Source organism: Trachymyrmex cornetzi, unplaced genomic scaffold, assembly GCF_001594075.2.
Source record: "Trachymyrmex cornetzi isolate Tcor2-1 unplaced genomic scaffold, Tcor1.1 scaffold146, whole genome shotgun sequence".
NCBI lineage: Eukaryota > Metazoa > Arthropoda > Insecta > Hymenoptera > Formicidae > Trachymyrmex > Trachymyrmex cornetzi.
In genome coordinates this window covers 28,167-45,590 of record NW_017296048.1, presented here as the reverse complement: position 1 = coordinate 45,590, position 17,424 = coordinate 28,167, and the positions used below count along the sequence as shown (strand labels likewise).

The window sequence follows — 17,424 nt, the reverse complement described above, 5'->3', positions numbered from 1 at the left end:
ATATTAAAAATATGACAATTTGCATTTAATAATAAAATATTAGCTGAAGAATAAGAGAAAAGTGTAAAATAATTTATGAAACAATTTTTTTATATTAAAATATTTTATTTAGCAGAATCTCGTATATTTGAATCTCCAATATTTGTTACAAGCGTAAGAAAAATTGTCGAAAATCTTACAAGTTCATAAAATAAATATATAAACAAAAAAAATCTAAAAGAAGAAAAAAAAGAAACATCTATTTATTTTACGAATACTTGTAAGATTTTTGGCAGTTTCTCTTACCCTTGTAACAAATGTTGGTACGAGATTCTACCAAATAAAATATTTTAATATAAAAAAACCGTTTCATAAATTATTTTACACTTTTCTCTCATTCTTCAGCTAATATTTTATTATTAAATACAAATTGTCATATTTTTAATATATGTGAATTTATTTGTAATATATGTAAAATATATAAAATATGTTATAATTTTTAAGAATTGTTTTAACAAATTTTACGTAGGCGATTAATGAACTCCTATTTACTGATAACGAGTACGATACTGACGCTGTGTTCGATGCACATGCGCCAGAAACGCGGCCTGACCTGTATCACTGGTCGGGTCAAGACAGTAAATCGAATATGCTATTCTATAAGTACGTTGTAAGTTTATGTGGGCTACGGAATATACACTTTTGATAATGGTTGGATATTGTCGTATTTGCAAAATAGGAGTAGGAGAGGAAATTGATGTATCCTTTCATCGGTAAATATATTTTTACGAATATAGAATATATGTCACAGTCAAAGTGTTAACTCAGTAAATGCATACATTTACTGTTTTTGCTCTAGTCGGTTGGTCAGTGTATACATTTACTAAAGTTGACACTTTGACTGTGACATAAATACATAGATAATAAATAATAAAATTTGTTATGTATATCAAAAAGTATATGACAAATTTTGTCAAATGATTCAATAAAACATGATTTTTTACTATATGTAAACGGAATCAAATTAATTTCATTAATATGAACTATGATTGATTTGTTATATTTTGCACAATTTCAATAACTTAATATGAAATAAATATAAATAGTTTAATAATAGACGAATATAAATAGCTTAATAATAGACAAATATAAATTTGAGATTATTCATTTGTGATACAGATTTACAATATCAAACAACTTTTTCTTATTTTTATTTCCAATTTAGGTTTTTCAATTTAACTTATTTTTATGTAATATATGCAATTAAAGATCTTGATAAAGATCGAAATCAGTAAATCAAATCAATATAAGTCGAAGCAATATTTTGACATCAATAAAAAATTTAATCGAGTAAATAATGAATCAAAAAGTGTCAACTTTGAATTGCCAAAAATAGAAAGAAAAAACTGTTTAATTTAAATAATCAAATCTATCAAAAATTGATTTTATAAAATACCTCTTAATGTAATTTTGTCAATAGAATATCAGCATAGTGTGTGTGTGTGTGTGTAATCTGTTATATACATATGTATGAAGACACTAGATTTTTGCTCACAATCTGTTATTAGATTATGTTATTAACAGGATTTACTGAAAGAACATGAGCTATTAATGCAGTTAATATTACAATATTTTGATCAAATTTACTGGTAAACTTCTAGCATGTTACTAGTACTTTGTTTATTAGATGTTGTTTAATCACATTTGCGATTAAACATCATATATTCTCTGATTATATTAGTCTTAAATTACATTTGCATTTTTATATGTAAGATAAAGTACAGATATATGAAAAATTATTTTAACAGAAAAATTCTTAGTTATTTTAATAAAATTAATTTTGGAAACAATTTTATGAAAATTTATAAATAAAATAATTTATAATATAAAAATATTTATTAATTTATATATTTTTAAGGCTGCCAAAAGACGAAAAGACTAAAAAAATTTGGTTTGCATTTATTGGTCGTGAATTAGGTCCAAATAGTGGAATTTGTAGCAAACATTTTAAACAATCTGATTTTATTTACAAAATATACGGACATGGTGTTAGACGATTCCTTAAACAAGGAGCATATCCATCTATATTACATGTCTCAAATATTAGGTAATTTTCATAATATAATATATATAACATTAAAAAAAATATTATGTATTGGTATTTATATAATTTAGGGAAAACGTTGAACTTTCTGGAAACATTAACAATTGTATTTCATCAAGAACTGAAAGAGATACTGATCCTGAAAAAAATATAATAATAAAAGAGGAACTACAAGAATGCATAATTATAGATGAAACTGTAATAAATACAGAGAATTCAATGGATATTCAATTCAAAAGGTTGGTTCACATAATAATCATTTAAATTTTAGTTTTATAAAAGACTTCCCCGTTTTATTTTTAGCGAAACTGACGATCCTTTAATCATTATGGAACATAATACTAACTTGGAAACAAGTACAATATTAGGAAATGAGAGACAAGAATTCATAAATATAGATGAAACAATAAATACAAATTTAACAGAGATACAATTGAAAAGGTTAATTTATACAATAATAGTAACTTAATCTCATACAAATTTTTTATAATAATTTCATTAGTATATAAACATGGGATGATTTGAAAAGACCTTCTCATTTTATTTTTAGAGAAATTGATCCCTTAGCTATTACAAAACATGATACTGACTTGGAAACAAACATAATATTAGGAAATAGAATACAAGAATCTATAAATATTGATGAACCAATCAATACAAATTCCATAAATCAGTTGAAAAGGTTGGTCGCTCTTTCATACATATATATATGATATCTAATAATTTCATCTCTATACAAATTTTTATGTATATTTTAAATAACTGTCTACAAATGTAGAGTAGTATAATAACATTTTTGTTTTATTTTTAGAAAATTAAGTAATTCCTTAGTGACTAGAAAACGCTTCTATAATACAAGATACACTGGAGATTTATGTCAAGAGGATTTCACTTCGGATGAAGCTTGGTATTTATTTAAAAACTATTTAACAAATACAAGAACAAAAATAAAATCTTTGAATCATAAAATTATATATTTAAATAACAAAATCAATAGGCTGCAAAAGATAAATCATTTTTTAAAGATTGAAAGAATGTAGCAGAATATGTATACGAAATTTACCCCCACACCAAATTAGACTTGCTATATGTTGATTGGTATATTTCTTCACATTTTTCTGTAAAAGTCCGGGAAAAAATGATATGGATATATACATATATACATATATATGTATGGACATATACATATGTATATACATATATATGTATATGTCCATATGTCATTTTATATATTTTTATGTGTGTATAATTATATATATTATAAATATATATAATAAATATATTAATACATATAATTTTAATAAATATATATTATTGAAACTTTTCCGGGAGTGCAACTTAATTAAACTGATGATCAGTAAAATTGCAATATTATATTGCGATAATGATAACCACTAAGAATCTGAACATGAAATATTAGAATATAATAACTTTTTTTAATTACTTATGATAAGAAAATTCATATATAGATTGTGCTACACTCTGCACCAAACATGATATATAAAATTTTCTAAATTAATTTTTTAAAAATCTACGTGCATTTAACAAAATTTTGATGTTTGTAATAAAGAAATGTTTTCTATAAAAAAGAATGTATAATATCGTATTATATTACTATAAGCGATCCATTTAACGCTGCAAATGCTTCGTTGACCAATCAGAAAAAAGAATTTTAGAAATTGACCAATCGAAGAATATACTTGCTTCAAAGCATTTATTTGCAGCATGAAATGGAATTGTATGATTCTTTTATTCTCTCATCCAACAATCACAATTATGAATATGCCACATTATTATTTTAGATGATTAATGCATAATAAAGTTTAAGAGTAATACATATAAAGGGAAATTGAAAACAAAAGAAAGATATTTGTACAAAGAGTACAATATAATTCCTCGAAAAGTGATATTTTTTTTAGCTATTAAAAATATAAAATTCCATCTTGAGTTCACAAGATGGAAAATGGTAGTAGATGTTTATATATTTTCTGTATATTTAATGTTAAGGGTTTATTCTAACAATAATTTTTAAACAACACACAATGAACCAAAAATTTCAAGATTAATGAGAGTATAATGCAGTTTATGATACGCAAATATATGTCAGAACAGTATTGTATTACAGATAGGATATCTTCATAATTGATTCCAAATTGAAATTAAATATTTCAACTCACTTTGGAATCCTCTTCAGTAATACAAATACAGTGATATTAAAATAGTTCACCAGTTTATCAAAATAAAGTCACTGATTCCAAAAAGTGAAGTAGTGTCTACTTTGAAAAATTACAATAAGTTATAAAATTGATAATCTAATAATCTAATAATGTATTAGGTATCAAAGTGACTCACACTAACAAACTGAGAACATGTCAAGAAACACTGGATAAATTTATAAACTTAATAATTCCGTAAAGTGATGTGAAAAATACATCGTTGTCAGTACATTTCGCTCTTTCGAAAACTAAATTATAACTGTACATTTGTGTCTATCGAATTGACAAAAGTTGCAACGTAAACAATAATTAAATATATATAAATAAAGAAAAAGAAAATCAATCTATAAATTTAATCAAATAGCACGCGATATCGCATTAATATTCGATACTCATATGGAATGCACTGTTATATATTGAGATATACATCTATACTATATCACAATAAAATTTCATTTCTTATATATTCTTATGATATACTCAAAACATATACCAAATATACTGAGAATATACATAAAATATATTGTGGCTTACTTTTGAGACTTTCACAGATATTTTCTTTAGAGATGTTGAAGGGTTTTATGCGGATCCAACATGGCGAACGAGAATGCTAAAAATGCTTCAATTGCTGTTAAATTTGATATTCAAGGGTTTTTGGAGTCGCTAATTTCGAATCCGAACTCAGAATTTAGAAATTCAAAATGGCGGATCCAAAATGACAACCGATTTTCTATATAATAATCGTCTAATTTTTATTAAATTAAATATTATCTTTATTTTTAGACCGTATATGTGAGAAACACAATCAATACTAGAAATTTAAAATGCCTATTACGGTCGAAGCTGGATCTTCGTTGCTTTTTAAATAATTCAATCTTGAATTACTAATATACACTATATATGTACTTGCATATATATCATATTGTAGTCTTTTTCAAACTGCGCGCCGAATTATTTTTCCGGACTAAATAAACGCAATTAAAACTACTCTAGTAATATATCGCGAATTAAATTGACAAGCAATTTAATAATTTTGATGCTACCATCAAGCATTATATATTATAAAGATGTTAATATATTCAAACTGTTAATAAATTTATTGCGAAAAATATTACCTCGGCCGGGACTTAAACCCTGATCTCTTGTAAACCGTACGAGCGTCCTAAGCCATTAGACCACCGAGGCCATTAGCCTCAATAAATTTATTAACACTTTTAATATATTAACATCTTTATAATATATGATGCTTGATGGTAGCATCAAAATTATTAAATTGCTTGTCAATTTAATTCGCGATATTACTAGAGTAGTTTTAATTGCGTTTATTTAGTCCGGAAAAATAATTCAGCGCGCAGTTTGAAAAAGATTACAATATGGTATATATGCAAGTACATATGTATATAGTGTATATTAGTAATTCAAGATTGAATTATTTAAAAAGCAACGAAGATCCAGCTTCGACCGTAATAGGCATTTTAAATTTCTAGTATTGATTGTGTTTCTCACATATACGGTCTAAAAATAAAGATAATATTTAATTTAATAAAAATTAGACGATTATTATATAGAAAATCGGTTGTCATTTTGGATCCGCCATTTTGAATTTCTAAATTCTGAGTTCGGATTCGAAATTAGCGACTCCAAAAACCCTTGAATATCAAATTTAACAGCAATTGAAGCATTTTTAGCATTCTCGTTCGCCATGTTGGATCCGCCATTTTGAATTTCTAAATTTTGAGTTTGGATTCGAAATCAGTGATCCCAAAAACTCTTAGATACCGAGTTTTATGCCAATCCATCAACATTTTGAATTTTGGCCAAAATTTCGGGTCGTCTGGCCCACTGTGCGAAGTTGTAACTTCGATGTTATGAAATTGGCCAATCATAGCTATTCCTCTGAAGAATGGAATGACTGTGATTGATCAGTTTCATAACATCGATGTTACAACTTCGGCGTAAAGCGTGCCGTGTAAACGTAGTAAATGGCTGCGTTCAGCGGACTCAGTAGTTGAGTGAGCGCTCATTGCTATTGATGTATTCTTTCAGATCTAAAATGCTGATTGGATGATCTAAAAAAATACACCAATAACTCACTCAACTGTTGAGTTCGCTGAACGTAGCCATTTTATCCTTATTTTACGTCTAATAAACATTGAAAATAGAATGACAGAAGTAGCGCTAATAGCGTCTCCCCGAATGCACCATAAGTGCTCCAAAAACACGATCTCTCATTGAGCGCTCAGGGAGCTCTTTCATCTGATTCGTCTATATTTTAGGATTTAACAGTATACACCAATCAGATGAAAGAGGTTAGTGCTTTGGGCCTTTAAAGTTGGCGGATTGGTGTTCCAAAAATCTAGCAACCTTGATCTGGTCATCCTGCTTTGAATTTCTGAACGCATCCCAATTCATGATGTAAAAGAAAGCCTGTGTCAATTATTTATGTCGCGGTAATTTTGTACTTTCCAATAAATACGTAATGATGGCCGTTTAAGCCGTTTAACGGATTATTCGTGAGTACGATGACACGCGTCACATTTTTACATCCCGATCTCGGTATCGGTGGCGCGGAGAGGCTCGTTGTCGACGCGGCTCTAGCATTGAAGAAGAATGGCCACGATGTAAATTTCGTGACAACTCATCACGATCCGGAGCATTGTTTCTCAGAAACTAAGGACGGGACGATTCCCGTTACCGTTGTGGGCAATTGGCTGCCTAGGCACATTCTAGGCAGGTTCTATGCGTTTTGTGCTTATATACGCATGGTAAGAAGTGTAGTCTAACAAGAGATACAAATGACATGGGGTGGGATATAACAAATCATATTTTTTTCATTTGTCAATATTAAATGAAGATAAAATGATTCAGGGCCGATTGTTCTATCTTTTGGTAAAAACCTGTTGGGCAAGTAGCAAGATTACCTAATCACATGTGTGGATTACCAGATTTACCGTACAGGTAAAATTTACCAAAAGGTGAAACAATTGGCCCTCAGTGTTACACTGTACCTCTGTGTCTCTTATTGGAAAGCATCTTGTTAACACTAAAATTATAGTAAAAATAATTGAGAAAAATCTGCTTTAAAAAATATTGATTAAAAGAATTGTCTGTGTTTAGCAGCAAATACATTGTAGAAATAAATTCGTATATTTTTTTGTAGATATATGCAGCCAGCTATATAATATTTAGTGATCACCGGCCAGAAGTTGTTTTTTGTGACTTGGTGTCCATCTGTATTCTCGTACTTAGATTACGCATTCCATATGTAGTATTTTATTGTCATTATCCAGACCAGCTACTCTCATATCCTGGTGGTTATTTTAAACAGCTATACCGTATGCCACTAAATTATCTAGAAGAGATTACAACTGGCATGGCACATAAAATATTTGTAAATAGTTGTTTTACAAGCAATGTGTTCAACAACACATTCAAGAGACTGAAAATCAAACCAGAAATTTTGTATCCTTCCATTAACACGGATTTCTTTGATAAGACAAGAATAGTATCTATAGAGAGGGTAATCGATAGGAAACTTCCAGATGATAGTATTATATTGTTATCTGTCAATAGGTATGAGCGTAAGAAAAAACTGTCTATTGCAATAGAGGCACTTGCAGAGCTAGAGAAACTTTTAACAAAGGAGGTATATAAGAGAGTATTCTTGATTATGGCTGGTGGATATGACAAAAGGATCGAGGAAAATGTGGAATATCACCTGGAATTAATAGGACTTGCAGATGAGTTGCATGTAACAGACAAAATGATATTCTTACGTTCGCCCTCCGACATAGACAAAGTTTCCATAATACATCATTGTAAAATTGTGATATATACCCCACCGAATGAGCACTTTGGAATAGTACCTTTGGAAGCGATGTATATGGGCAAGCCAGTAATCGCTCATAATTCCGGTGGTCCCACAGAATCAATAATTTCTGGAAAAACTGGTTTCTTAGCAGACTTATCTGGCGAAGCATTTGCCACAAAAATAGCTTATTTAATCACAAATCCAAATCATCTTGAAGATTTTGGTAGATTGGGTCAATGCAGATTTTCGGAAATATTTAGTTTCGCTGCTTTTAGTGCTCAATTAAATAAGGCGATAAATGACTTGACTGATGCAAAGACGAAATAAGATAAAGAGAAATATTTAAGATTGTTTTTAATTTGTTTGCATGATGTATCTACAACTCTAATTAAATAAGGAGATAAACGAGTATATAATTTTTTAATATATTTATTTTATATATATTTCATATTAATTAAATATACTTGATTTAAGAGAGATGTACGTTTTCTGCTTTTATTTAGCCTAAACTGCTTAGTTTATTTAATTGTGTTCTATAAAAATAAAATTTACTATATATTCATAGGTATATCAAAAGATACAGTTGTGTAACACGTAAGGTTTACGTGCAATGGTACAGCAGAATTTGTCTAAATTTGGCTGTCAATTAAAATTTTCTTATGAAATCGTTTGTATTTCGTATAAAAACTTTTGAAGCATAATTAAGATTTAATAATCATGTAGATCATTTTCATTGATTATTTTTATATTATGCAGTTAATCAATATGAAGTTTTTGAAATTCATGTATTTTATATGAAGAATTTTGAAGTATAATTGAAAGAGTAAATTCAATAATTGAATTTTCTTACGTCTTGTATTAATAAAATTAAGCTCATTCAACATGTTTTTACTCGCAACTTTTTTGAAGAAGTCAAGTATATCTTTGCCGAAACACTGCCGTGTTTCTTGATAAAATTAGAAACTACGTTAAAGTTAAGAGCAGTTAAAAACTAAAGGATGTCATAGAGAACTCTTCGTCTGGACAAAAGGAAACGGGAACTCTAATCAGAACTATGGAATTTCAATATTGGGGTGCTAACTTAACATACGCCAATAGTACGTATGACATCATTAATACATCACAGGTTTCCACTTCCACCTTATTTCCAATTGCTTCCAATGCTACTGCTTGAAGAGGTAGGCTGCGGTCCACTTGCTTCTTCCAAATGCTCTGAACGTTACGCTCCAAACGCTACGCTCCGATTGGTCCATTACTATTTCGAATGATACAATTGCTACGTGAACGCTCCAGCCAACCCACCTCCCGAGGTGAGGCAGTTGAAGCGAAGTGGGAGCAAAAACGATGACGTATTGATGACGTAATCAGAGTGGCTGGGAGCGTTCCGAAGCATCAAATGGACCAGTCATGTCAGTGCTACAAATGCTCTGTAGCGTTTGAAGCGCTAAGTGGACCGCAGCCAAAGTTTAACTGAAGCGTTTAGTTTGAATATACAAAGCGCGGGAAAGCATAATAATAATCGAACGAAAGTATATCTGTAAAGCTGATTTTTAAATTTACATATTATTATATCGTGGCATCGTGCTACATATATTACTACAAATCGTGCTGTATGGTATATTGTGTATATTACATTATTAAAAATAAAAATTGTATAAACTATGCCGATTATAAGGTTACATGAAGGAGATACTGGAATGATTCATAATCTAGAAGTTTCCGAAGAGGATGCTATTATCTTCATCATAAATATAAGTAAGCGATTCTAAAAAAAACTTCACAGCGCACGTTAGCATGACTTTCATTTTATCCGTAATTGCAAAATACGTACTAACGTTTTCAAACGCTTCAAAAATTGGTCCATTTACATTAGTAATGCTGTTGGCAGCATTAGTAATGCTAATGGACCGTTCTATAGAAGCATATAAAAGTGAAAACGTTTGAAGCGTTTGTAGCGCCAAGTGGACCGCATCCAAAGACATAGGGCCCGTATTCAGAACGCACTTTTATCGATAAAAGCGCACTTTTATCTCTGAAATTCTATAATATACGTGACGTAAAGTATAGTATGTTAGCGTGCTAACATCGTTGTAAGCGCGTTCTGAATACGGGCCATATATTGTAAGTATTTTTCAGGAATGACAGGTAACGCGTTACTTGTAACGTCGTTACTTTTTTTATTGTTACTTATTGTTAGTTATAATAACGATTTGATAATAATTGAGTATACAATTGAGAAAATACAATGTATGAAATCCAGACTTCAATACGGTCGTGCAAAGCTTTCTATAAATAGGAAACTGGAAACTAATGTAAAATTTTCGTAACAATTTTTTCCATCTTTTCAGTCAAATGTTATTAATTATATTTAAAAATGTCACTAAAAATATCAAAGAAAAAATATCATTGAGAACTACAGAACAGTAGAACAGTTTTATATTATACATATATTATGACAGTCCCCTAGACTGATTTAAGTTAAAGGGATATCCGTTTATTTTTTAGTAAAATTAAGAATATATATCAACGGATAAAACATGAAAAAGACATGAATAAATGAGATTGAAAAAAATGTATGAAAGTGGAACGAAAGTATTCTGAAATATTGCAAATAATGTGAAAATTTTTATAAACTTTGAGAAACCATATAATAGTTTGTATACTTATCACAAACACACACACACAGTACATGATGTAATTAATTGTTAAATTATCTTTACTCACTGTCTATTTACATATATATGTATGGATATTATTATATTTCGTAACACTTTATCGGTAATAGCACTTTGGTACATCCGTAAAATAATTATTGCTAAAATAGGAAATTAATACGTGGTAATTGATATTTTTCCAACTAATAAAACACATAGATATTATAAAAGAAAAGGGACGAAAAATTCGTTCTATTTTAATCTGTTGTTATCAAGGTTCCGGATGCTCTATTTCAAAAGAATGGATGTTATATTTTTCTACAGAGTAATCAGTGAGAATGAGTTGAAGCTAAATGGTTATTATTTTGCAACAAGAGACGAACGAAATTTTGTAGAGAAAACTTTCCAATTTTATTGCCACATTTACGAAAAATATACGTTATTATTTAACAATTAAAACATGAAAAAAAGCATTAATATGCTTGTGCGCATGAAATAATGGTATATGTTTTAAAATGTTGTCCATCGGAATCTAAATGAAATTAAATAAAGAATCGCTTTTTTCATGAAGAATTATTAAATTCTTTCTTAATACAAGGAAAAGAGAATTAGTTAAGGAATTCCATTTTATGCAAAATGGCGCGACCCCATCCCGTATACGCATGCATATTTTTGGTCCTATTTTTGTAATGTTTCTATTGTTAACTAATTACACATTTTTAATTTATTTTGAGCTATAATGAAACAATATAATGTTAATAATATGAAATACCAACAATAAGTGCATAAAATACAAGAACGTTAATAATATTAATAATATATATAGAATGATTAGTAATATTTAATTAAATGAAGCAAAACTAAAGACAGAAAATATATGCAGAAAATAGATGCAAGTAAAGACGTAATGAACGCTGTTTAGCATGAGAATAAAAAATAAAAAATAGCAAAATTTATGTAATGGAATATTCATTATTTAAACATAAAACATTTATAGCGAATTCGATTGGGCGCACTCAGTGCGCACTGATGCACATTAAAGCCGTCGTACACAAAATAACGTAAAAATATGCTTATACGTAAACATAGAAATCGATTAAATCCTGAAATACTCAATACATTTTATTGTATTATTATAGGTAAAATATGTATTTTACAATTCGAAATATTTGCAATTCACTTTTATACTCAAATTAAATCAGTGTACAACAGCTTTAATATGCACCAGTGTGCACTAGTTCTTCCAATCGAATTCGCCATTAGTTACAGTAGTACTTTATTTTATTTTCAACTCATACGAATCACAGACAAACGTATAGAAACTCAAATTAACTTAAGGAACATTTACAAACTGAAAATGTTCTATATGTCTGTTAATTTCGGACAATCGTGTTTGTATCTTATGTTGAATACTTGAAAGTTGATTCTCACTTATGTAGTATCCCACATTTTTCAGTTCATCGGGAAACTGAAACAAATATATTTTACAATTAGGAGATGAAAGCCTTGAACAGATAAGGTTTTTAGTGATTTAAAATTTAAATAAATATTTCGGTGTAAATTTTTGTAAGGAAAAGATTGCAAACATTGCAATCTTTCTAAAGCTTCATAATTAATATTTGCCTGGTTACCCCCACCCCCTAAAATTATGCGTATGTATAACAAATATCATTATCTTAAAATAGTAAAAGTTTCAAAAAAGTCTTAAGAAAAGTCATTTTTAAGTAATGTGTTTGCGATACAACTACCTAAAACTGAAAATTAAATTCAGTGCAATTTGCATAATGTGTATATAAATTCACACTAAATTATTTAAAGACAGCTTTATCATTTAATACCTTCATTTCATAGTTGTTATGTACTTACATTATGGTCTAAAAAAAATACATCATTGAATATTAAAATAAACATTATTCTCAAGAATAAAAAAAACAAAGAGCAGTTTTGTAGGAACGTATATATTATATTACGAACATTAGTTATTAATAAGAATTTTTAAAGAAAGCTAATAAATAAAACGAATATGAAATTTGAATTAAATTTACTTGCCTGGCTCAGAATTGGTATGGAATACACATAATTAATAATATCTGTTAGTGCTGTTAACGTATTAATTTCTCTAGAAAATCAATTCAGACAATTATAATTTTATATAATAACTTATTGTTATTAAAAATGAAGTATATCTATATTTATAAAAAAACCTCTTACTTTGGTTTTATTTTTACCAAGTTCAATAATATCTTTCGAAGTATGTTGTAGGTATTAGCATGCTTACTGACAATTGAATGAAAAGTGTTTATATGAGAACGAATAACCGCAACATCTTCCCTTTGATTTTGTGTAAATCGACTAAAAAATAGATCTGGCAGATATTCTGTAAGTATCGATTCGGATTCACAACAAGCTAAAAATGGTAACAGATCGTGATCAGGTTTTAAGAACCATATATTCTTTGCCTTGTCCCACATGGAATAATCAGCATGATGGCATAATATAAAACCTCTGCAATATGTCCAGTGCTTCCACTCTGATGAAACTCTACGGTTTTTTAAAAAGAATAAAAATACATAGTACATAGTAGTACATTCATTAAAAAATGTTGCTTATATATCTTAACAGACAATTTGTTAAGGCGTGAATCACAAATAGTTTCGATTACCCACAGAACCTTGCAGCAACATTGTTGTAACACGTTCAACATTACAGCAATATTACTAGTACGTTTATACAGTGTTAATGCAATATTGCTGGCTTACTTTGTGCTGTATGGGTAAAGATCTTTTATATTTATAAAATAGTATTACGGTTCTATTTCAGGATTCTGAAGATGGTCTCCTAACGTATCTTCGGCCAACCTTGCGCACTGATTATGTTTGAGCGTACAAGACCATTTTAATATTTCTTGTTTGAAAGATTCAGTAAAGCCATTTTCCATTAGGTGTTTTCTAAGTAGTATTGCCATTACTGGCTTATCCAATAATTCTCTAAATTTTGCCTAAATCACATAAACTTTAGGTCTATCTATTATAATTAGATACGTTATCGTAGATAGCACAGATGATCGTTATAAATTCCAAAAGGTTACATCTTTCTACATTTTTTCTATAATAATCCATTCGAAATAAATTCGAAAAAAATCGAATATCCGCAAGCACGGTAAATAGAATTAAGTAACGAAATACAATTCTTATAGATAAAAACCATACAGAGTAGAAAAGAAGCAAAATTATGAAACTTTTTACCCAACATATTCGAGTGAAATGAATTTTTGAATGCGAGTTCCCAAAACAAAGTTTCTATGATGAAAGTAAGTGTTTCGATATACATCAAGAAGTATATCGATCATATAACTTATTCCTAGGGCGGAAATGTGAATATTTTTTGTACGTGTGTCCATATGTATACATATATACATACAAATTTTCACTTTTGAAGTTTCCACCCTAGGAAAATGTTTTCACGTTTCCGCTCTAGAGAGAAAGTTAGATAATGGGTATCCTGTACTAATAATCTGTAGCGTACTTCGTAACATGATTCATATTTTCAGGATTGGTAGTCCTGTAATCAATAAAGGATTGAAATGGATTCAGATTTTCAGAAATATGCATTCGCGAACGTTAAAACAAATCCTTTTCAATCAGGATTGCATTTTTATTTGTTTATAAGAATTGCATGAAAAAAGCACATTTTTGTGCCTTCCAATCTGAAAACAATATCCGCTTTTTCTGTGCATCGTGAAGACTGTTTAATTCAAAATTCTGAATTGAAAATTCAATCCTTTAATCCAAATGTATTCAATTGAATTTAATTGAATCCAACTGAATTTGTATTGAATCCAATTTAATCCAAATAGAGATTTTCTGTATTTAAAACATGCATTAGGATAGATAAAATTTCAAATCCATTTTAATCCTTTCTTGTTTACTGGGAGTGTATATCTGAACTCGATGTAAATGGGATATATTTTGTCAATAGATTTTTGTGTATTTCTATTAAATATTAATTTCACCGACATAATATTCTGGAAAGTTATGTAATTGTGTTTTTTTAGAGTACTATCTAAAAACTATTTCGACTTTAGTGCGAATTCTTATAGACTATAACTTTTATATACCTGAAAAGAAGCAGAGAATTAGCGTTTTTAAATAAAAAATGGAACGTATGAACGCTTTTCATAATTAGGCATTTTAGAAAAATTATTTTTTTCAATTTTCTGTGCTCTCTCTGCATGATATGTGTACACGTCTTAATATTTTTTAGACAATTAGTATCTTGAAGATAATAGATACGCATATATATATAACAAATTATTTAACGTGCACAATACTAACAAAAACAGAATTATTTTTTTTCATTTTCTCATATTTAATTTCAAAATAAAACTAATAAGTTGCCGTCTGATCCCTTAAGTAAGCAGTTTATTTTTACAAAATTATTTACCAGTTATCGATATAAAAGCATAATTTATGTTTAATATTTATTAAAAATAATCTACTGTTCATTATCCTAATATTAATTGAGAAAATTTGATATCCAAAAAATGCAATATTTAGATCATAAAAGCGTGACAATACTTTGTTCTTCCATTACTTATTTCTTTTTGCCTCGTTTTATTTCAAATTGAGTTAATAAATAAACGTAATTGAATCATTTTATTAACATAATCATGCTACAATCCAAAATTGCTCAACAGTTATTGATATAAAAAGTAAAAACAATATGTTTTCGCACTTTTGCTAGTAACTGATAGTTTTCGTTAAATATAATCTGAAAAAACTAGGCAGATCGCGTAAAGATACATGGCCGGTCTCGCGCTAACAACACGGTGCGCGTGCTCTTATCGCGAGACACTACTTATCACTAAATACGTACTGATCGTTATACCTTAATATCGTCGATGAACTTAATTTCGTCTTCTGGAAACGGAAATATAGTGGACATATATTCGAACACTTTAATCATTGGATACCATACTACATAATTTGTCTCTTGTGATAAGAATTGCGTGAGGTTCCAAAATATAGATACGTCGAGCTGATGTTCCATCATCAAATGAAACGCATCATCAATGATTTTAGCACGATTGATGACACTAATTCCTTCATATTCTCCAGCTGTTGAATTTAAATAATTTGCAATTGCGTTCCAGCCTTTTAAATTATATTTGACACGATAATATCCTATTCATGGAAAAAAATGTTATCGTATGTATTATAAAGTTTTATCGTACTGTATTATGTGGATTTTATGGATTTGATAATAAGAGAAATACTATTTTCATTTTTTTTCTTCTATCTTATGTTAAGAGGATCCTGAAGTGAATCTGTTCTATCAATTTCTTTAAATAAGTACTTTTCTAACTGCCATTACAGATTAGAAAATACGTCTCCATAATTAAAGTATAAACGATAATGTAGCCCAAATCGGTCGATCATACGCCACAAACGAAATAAGTTAGGAAATTACAGTTTTGTTATCGACTTTTAACATCGACTCGAAATAATATTTGCTTCATACGTGTTTTATACTTCGTACCTATAAAACAATCTTGATTCGGACTAGAGATTACATGAACACTCAAAGTTGAGTACTTAGTATTAGGTTTAGGTACATAATACGAAAGATTAGTTAGTTAGAAAATTCCCAGATAGCTAAGTCTGTATAAAACAGATTTTTTAAATGTCTCCTACATACTATGCCAACAAAATATCAACAGAATTGTTACAAAATTAGATGTATATAATACTGTTGACGACTGCTGGAAGAAATGTAACAAAATCTGCAAGCAGGAGTAAATGGCAGAGGCTGGAGAAAGAAACAGAGCAGATTTACGATTTAATCTGACAGTGTATTGTCTATAGAAACCAAGCAGATCCTTTCGACGTCACCTAGAACTAGATTGTCAGAAGATCCTACTCTGACACATCTTGACAGCAGATTTTTGACAGAAACGCAGCAGATTCTGCTGACATCTGACGTGTCAGAGCAGGATCTGCGTGGTTTTAGTGACAGTCTAGCGTCAGATACTGTCGACGGGATCGGCTCAGTTTCTGCGAACAATTTGCTTTCACTTTATGTCGACAGGCGATGTTAACAAAACACAAGCTTTATGCGGACGCAGTTGGTGATAGACTGCCGTCATTTCCTGCTCGAACCTGCTGACTGTCTGCTAGAAGACTTCAGACATTTTGCTATCTGGGTTTTACGTATGTGTGAGTGTGACATTGATGTAGTAATATATAAAGATAGATTGATGTGTCGTATTTTATCGAAACAAGAGCTATCACATCGGAGTTCAGGGTTTATTTTAGGATCTCTCTCTTTGTTAACAAAAATTCGAAGATTTGTTAAAAAAAATTCTACATTTTTCTATGGAAATAAATTTTTGCAAATTATTGCAATTCTATGTTTTTTAGGTTGCTGATTATAAAGCTGATGTAGATTTAAAAAATTTGAAATAATAGATCCAACATGTCCTCCACATGCATCAATTTGTCTGAATAAATGTAAATTAAATTCACGATATAAAAGGATTTTAAACTGTAAACAGAAAGGTAAAGGCCTAAACCTTAACATCAGAACTTCCCAAACTGATGTAATAATACACTAATAATTGGTTTATGCATAACCTATAACTTTATGAATATATATTATATA

General features: G+C 29.2%; 3 protein-coding genes across 3 annotated transcripts in view; 2 read left to right on the top strand and 1 right to left on the bottom strand.

The window, feature by feature from the left end:
• The first annotated feature begins 628 nt into the window (after positions 1-628).
• On the top strand, positions 629-4,440 carry LOC108757519 (uncharacterized). Its single transcript, XM_018501960.1, has 7 exons — positions 629-752; positions 1,898-2,086; positions 2,155-2,322; positions 2,387-2,524; positions 2,634-2,765; positions 2,895-3,047; positions 4,419-4,440. Exons 1-7 carry the CDS (start codon positions 658-660, stop codon positions 4,438-4,440), a joined length of 897 nt encoding a protein of 298 aa, XP_018357462.1. The 5' UTR covers positions 629-657.
• Positions 4,441-6,689: 2,249 nt separating this feature from the next.
• Alg2 (alpha-1,3/1,6-mannosyltransferase Alg2) lies at positions 6,690-8,513 on the top strand. The gene is made up of 2 exons (XM_018501963.1): positions 6,690-7,064; positions 7,460-8,513. Exons 1-2 carry the CDS (start codon positions 6,822-6,824, stop codon positions 8,435-8,437), a joined length of 1,221 nt encoding a protein of 406 aa, XP_018357465.1. The 5' UTR covers positions 6,690-6,821; the 3' UTR covers positions 8,438-8,513.
• Positions 8,514-12,097: 3,584 nt separating this feature from the next.
• Positions 12,098-17,424, bottom strand: part of LOC108757518 (aminopeptidase N-like) — an 11,483-nt gene continuing 6,156 nt past the window's right edge. The window contains exons 7-12 of the mRNA XM_018501959.1: positions 15,652-15,947; positions 13,572-13,762; positions 12,976-13,305; positions 12,810-12,883; positions 12,631-12,638; positions 12,098-12,232 (exon numbers count right to left, since the gene is read on the bottom strand). Of these exons, the coding sequence (XP_018357461.1) occupies positions 12,098-12,232; positions 12,631-12,638; positions 12,810-12,883; positions 12,976-13,305; positions 13,572-13,762; positions 15,652-15,947 (1,034 nt within the window). The remainder of the gene's footprint in view (positions 12,233-12,630; positions 12,639-12,809; positions 12,884-12,975; positions 13,306-13,571; positions 13,763-15,651; positions 15,948-17,424) is intronic.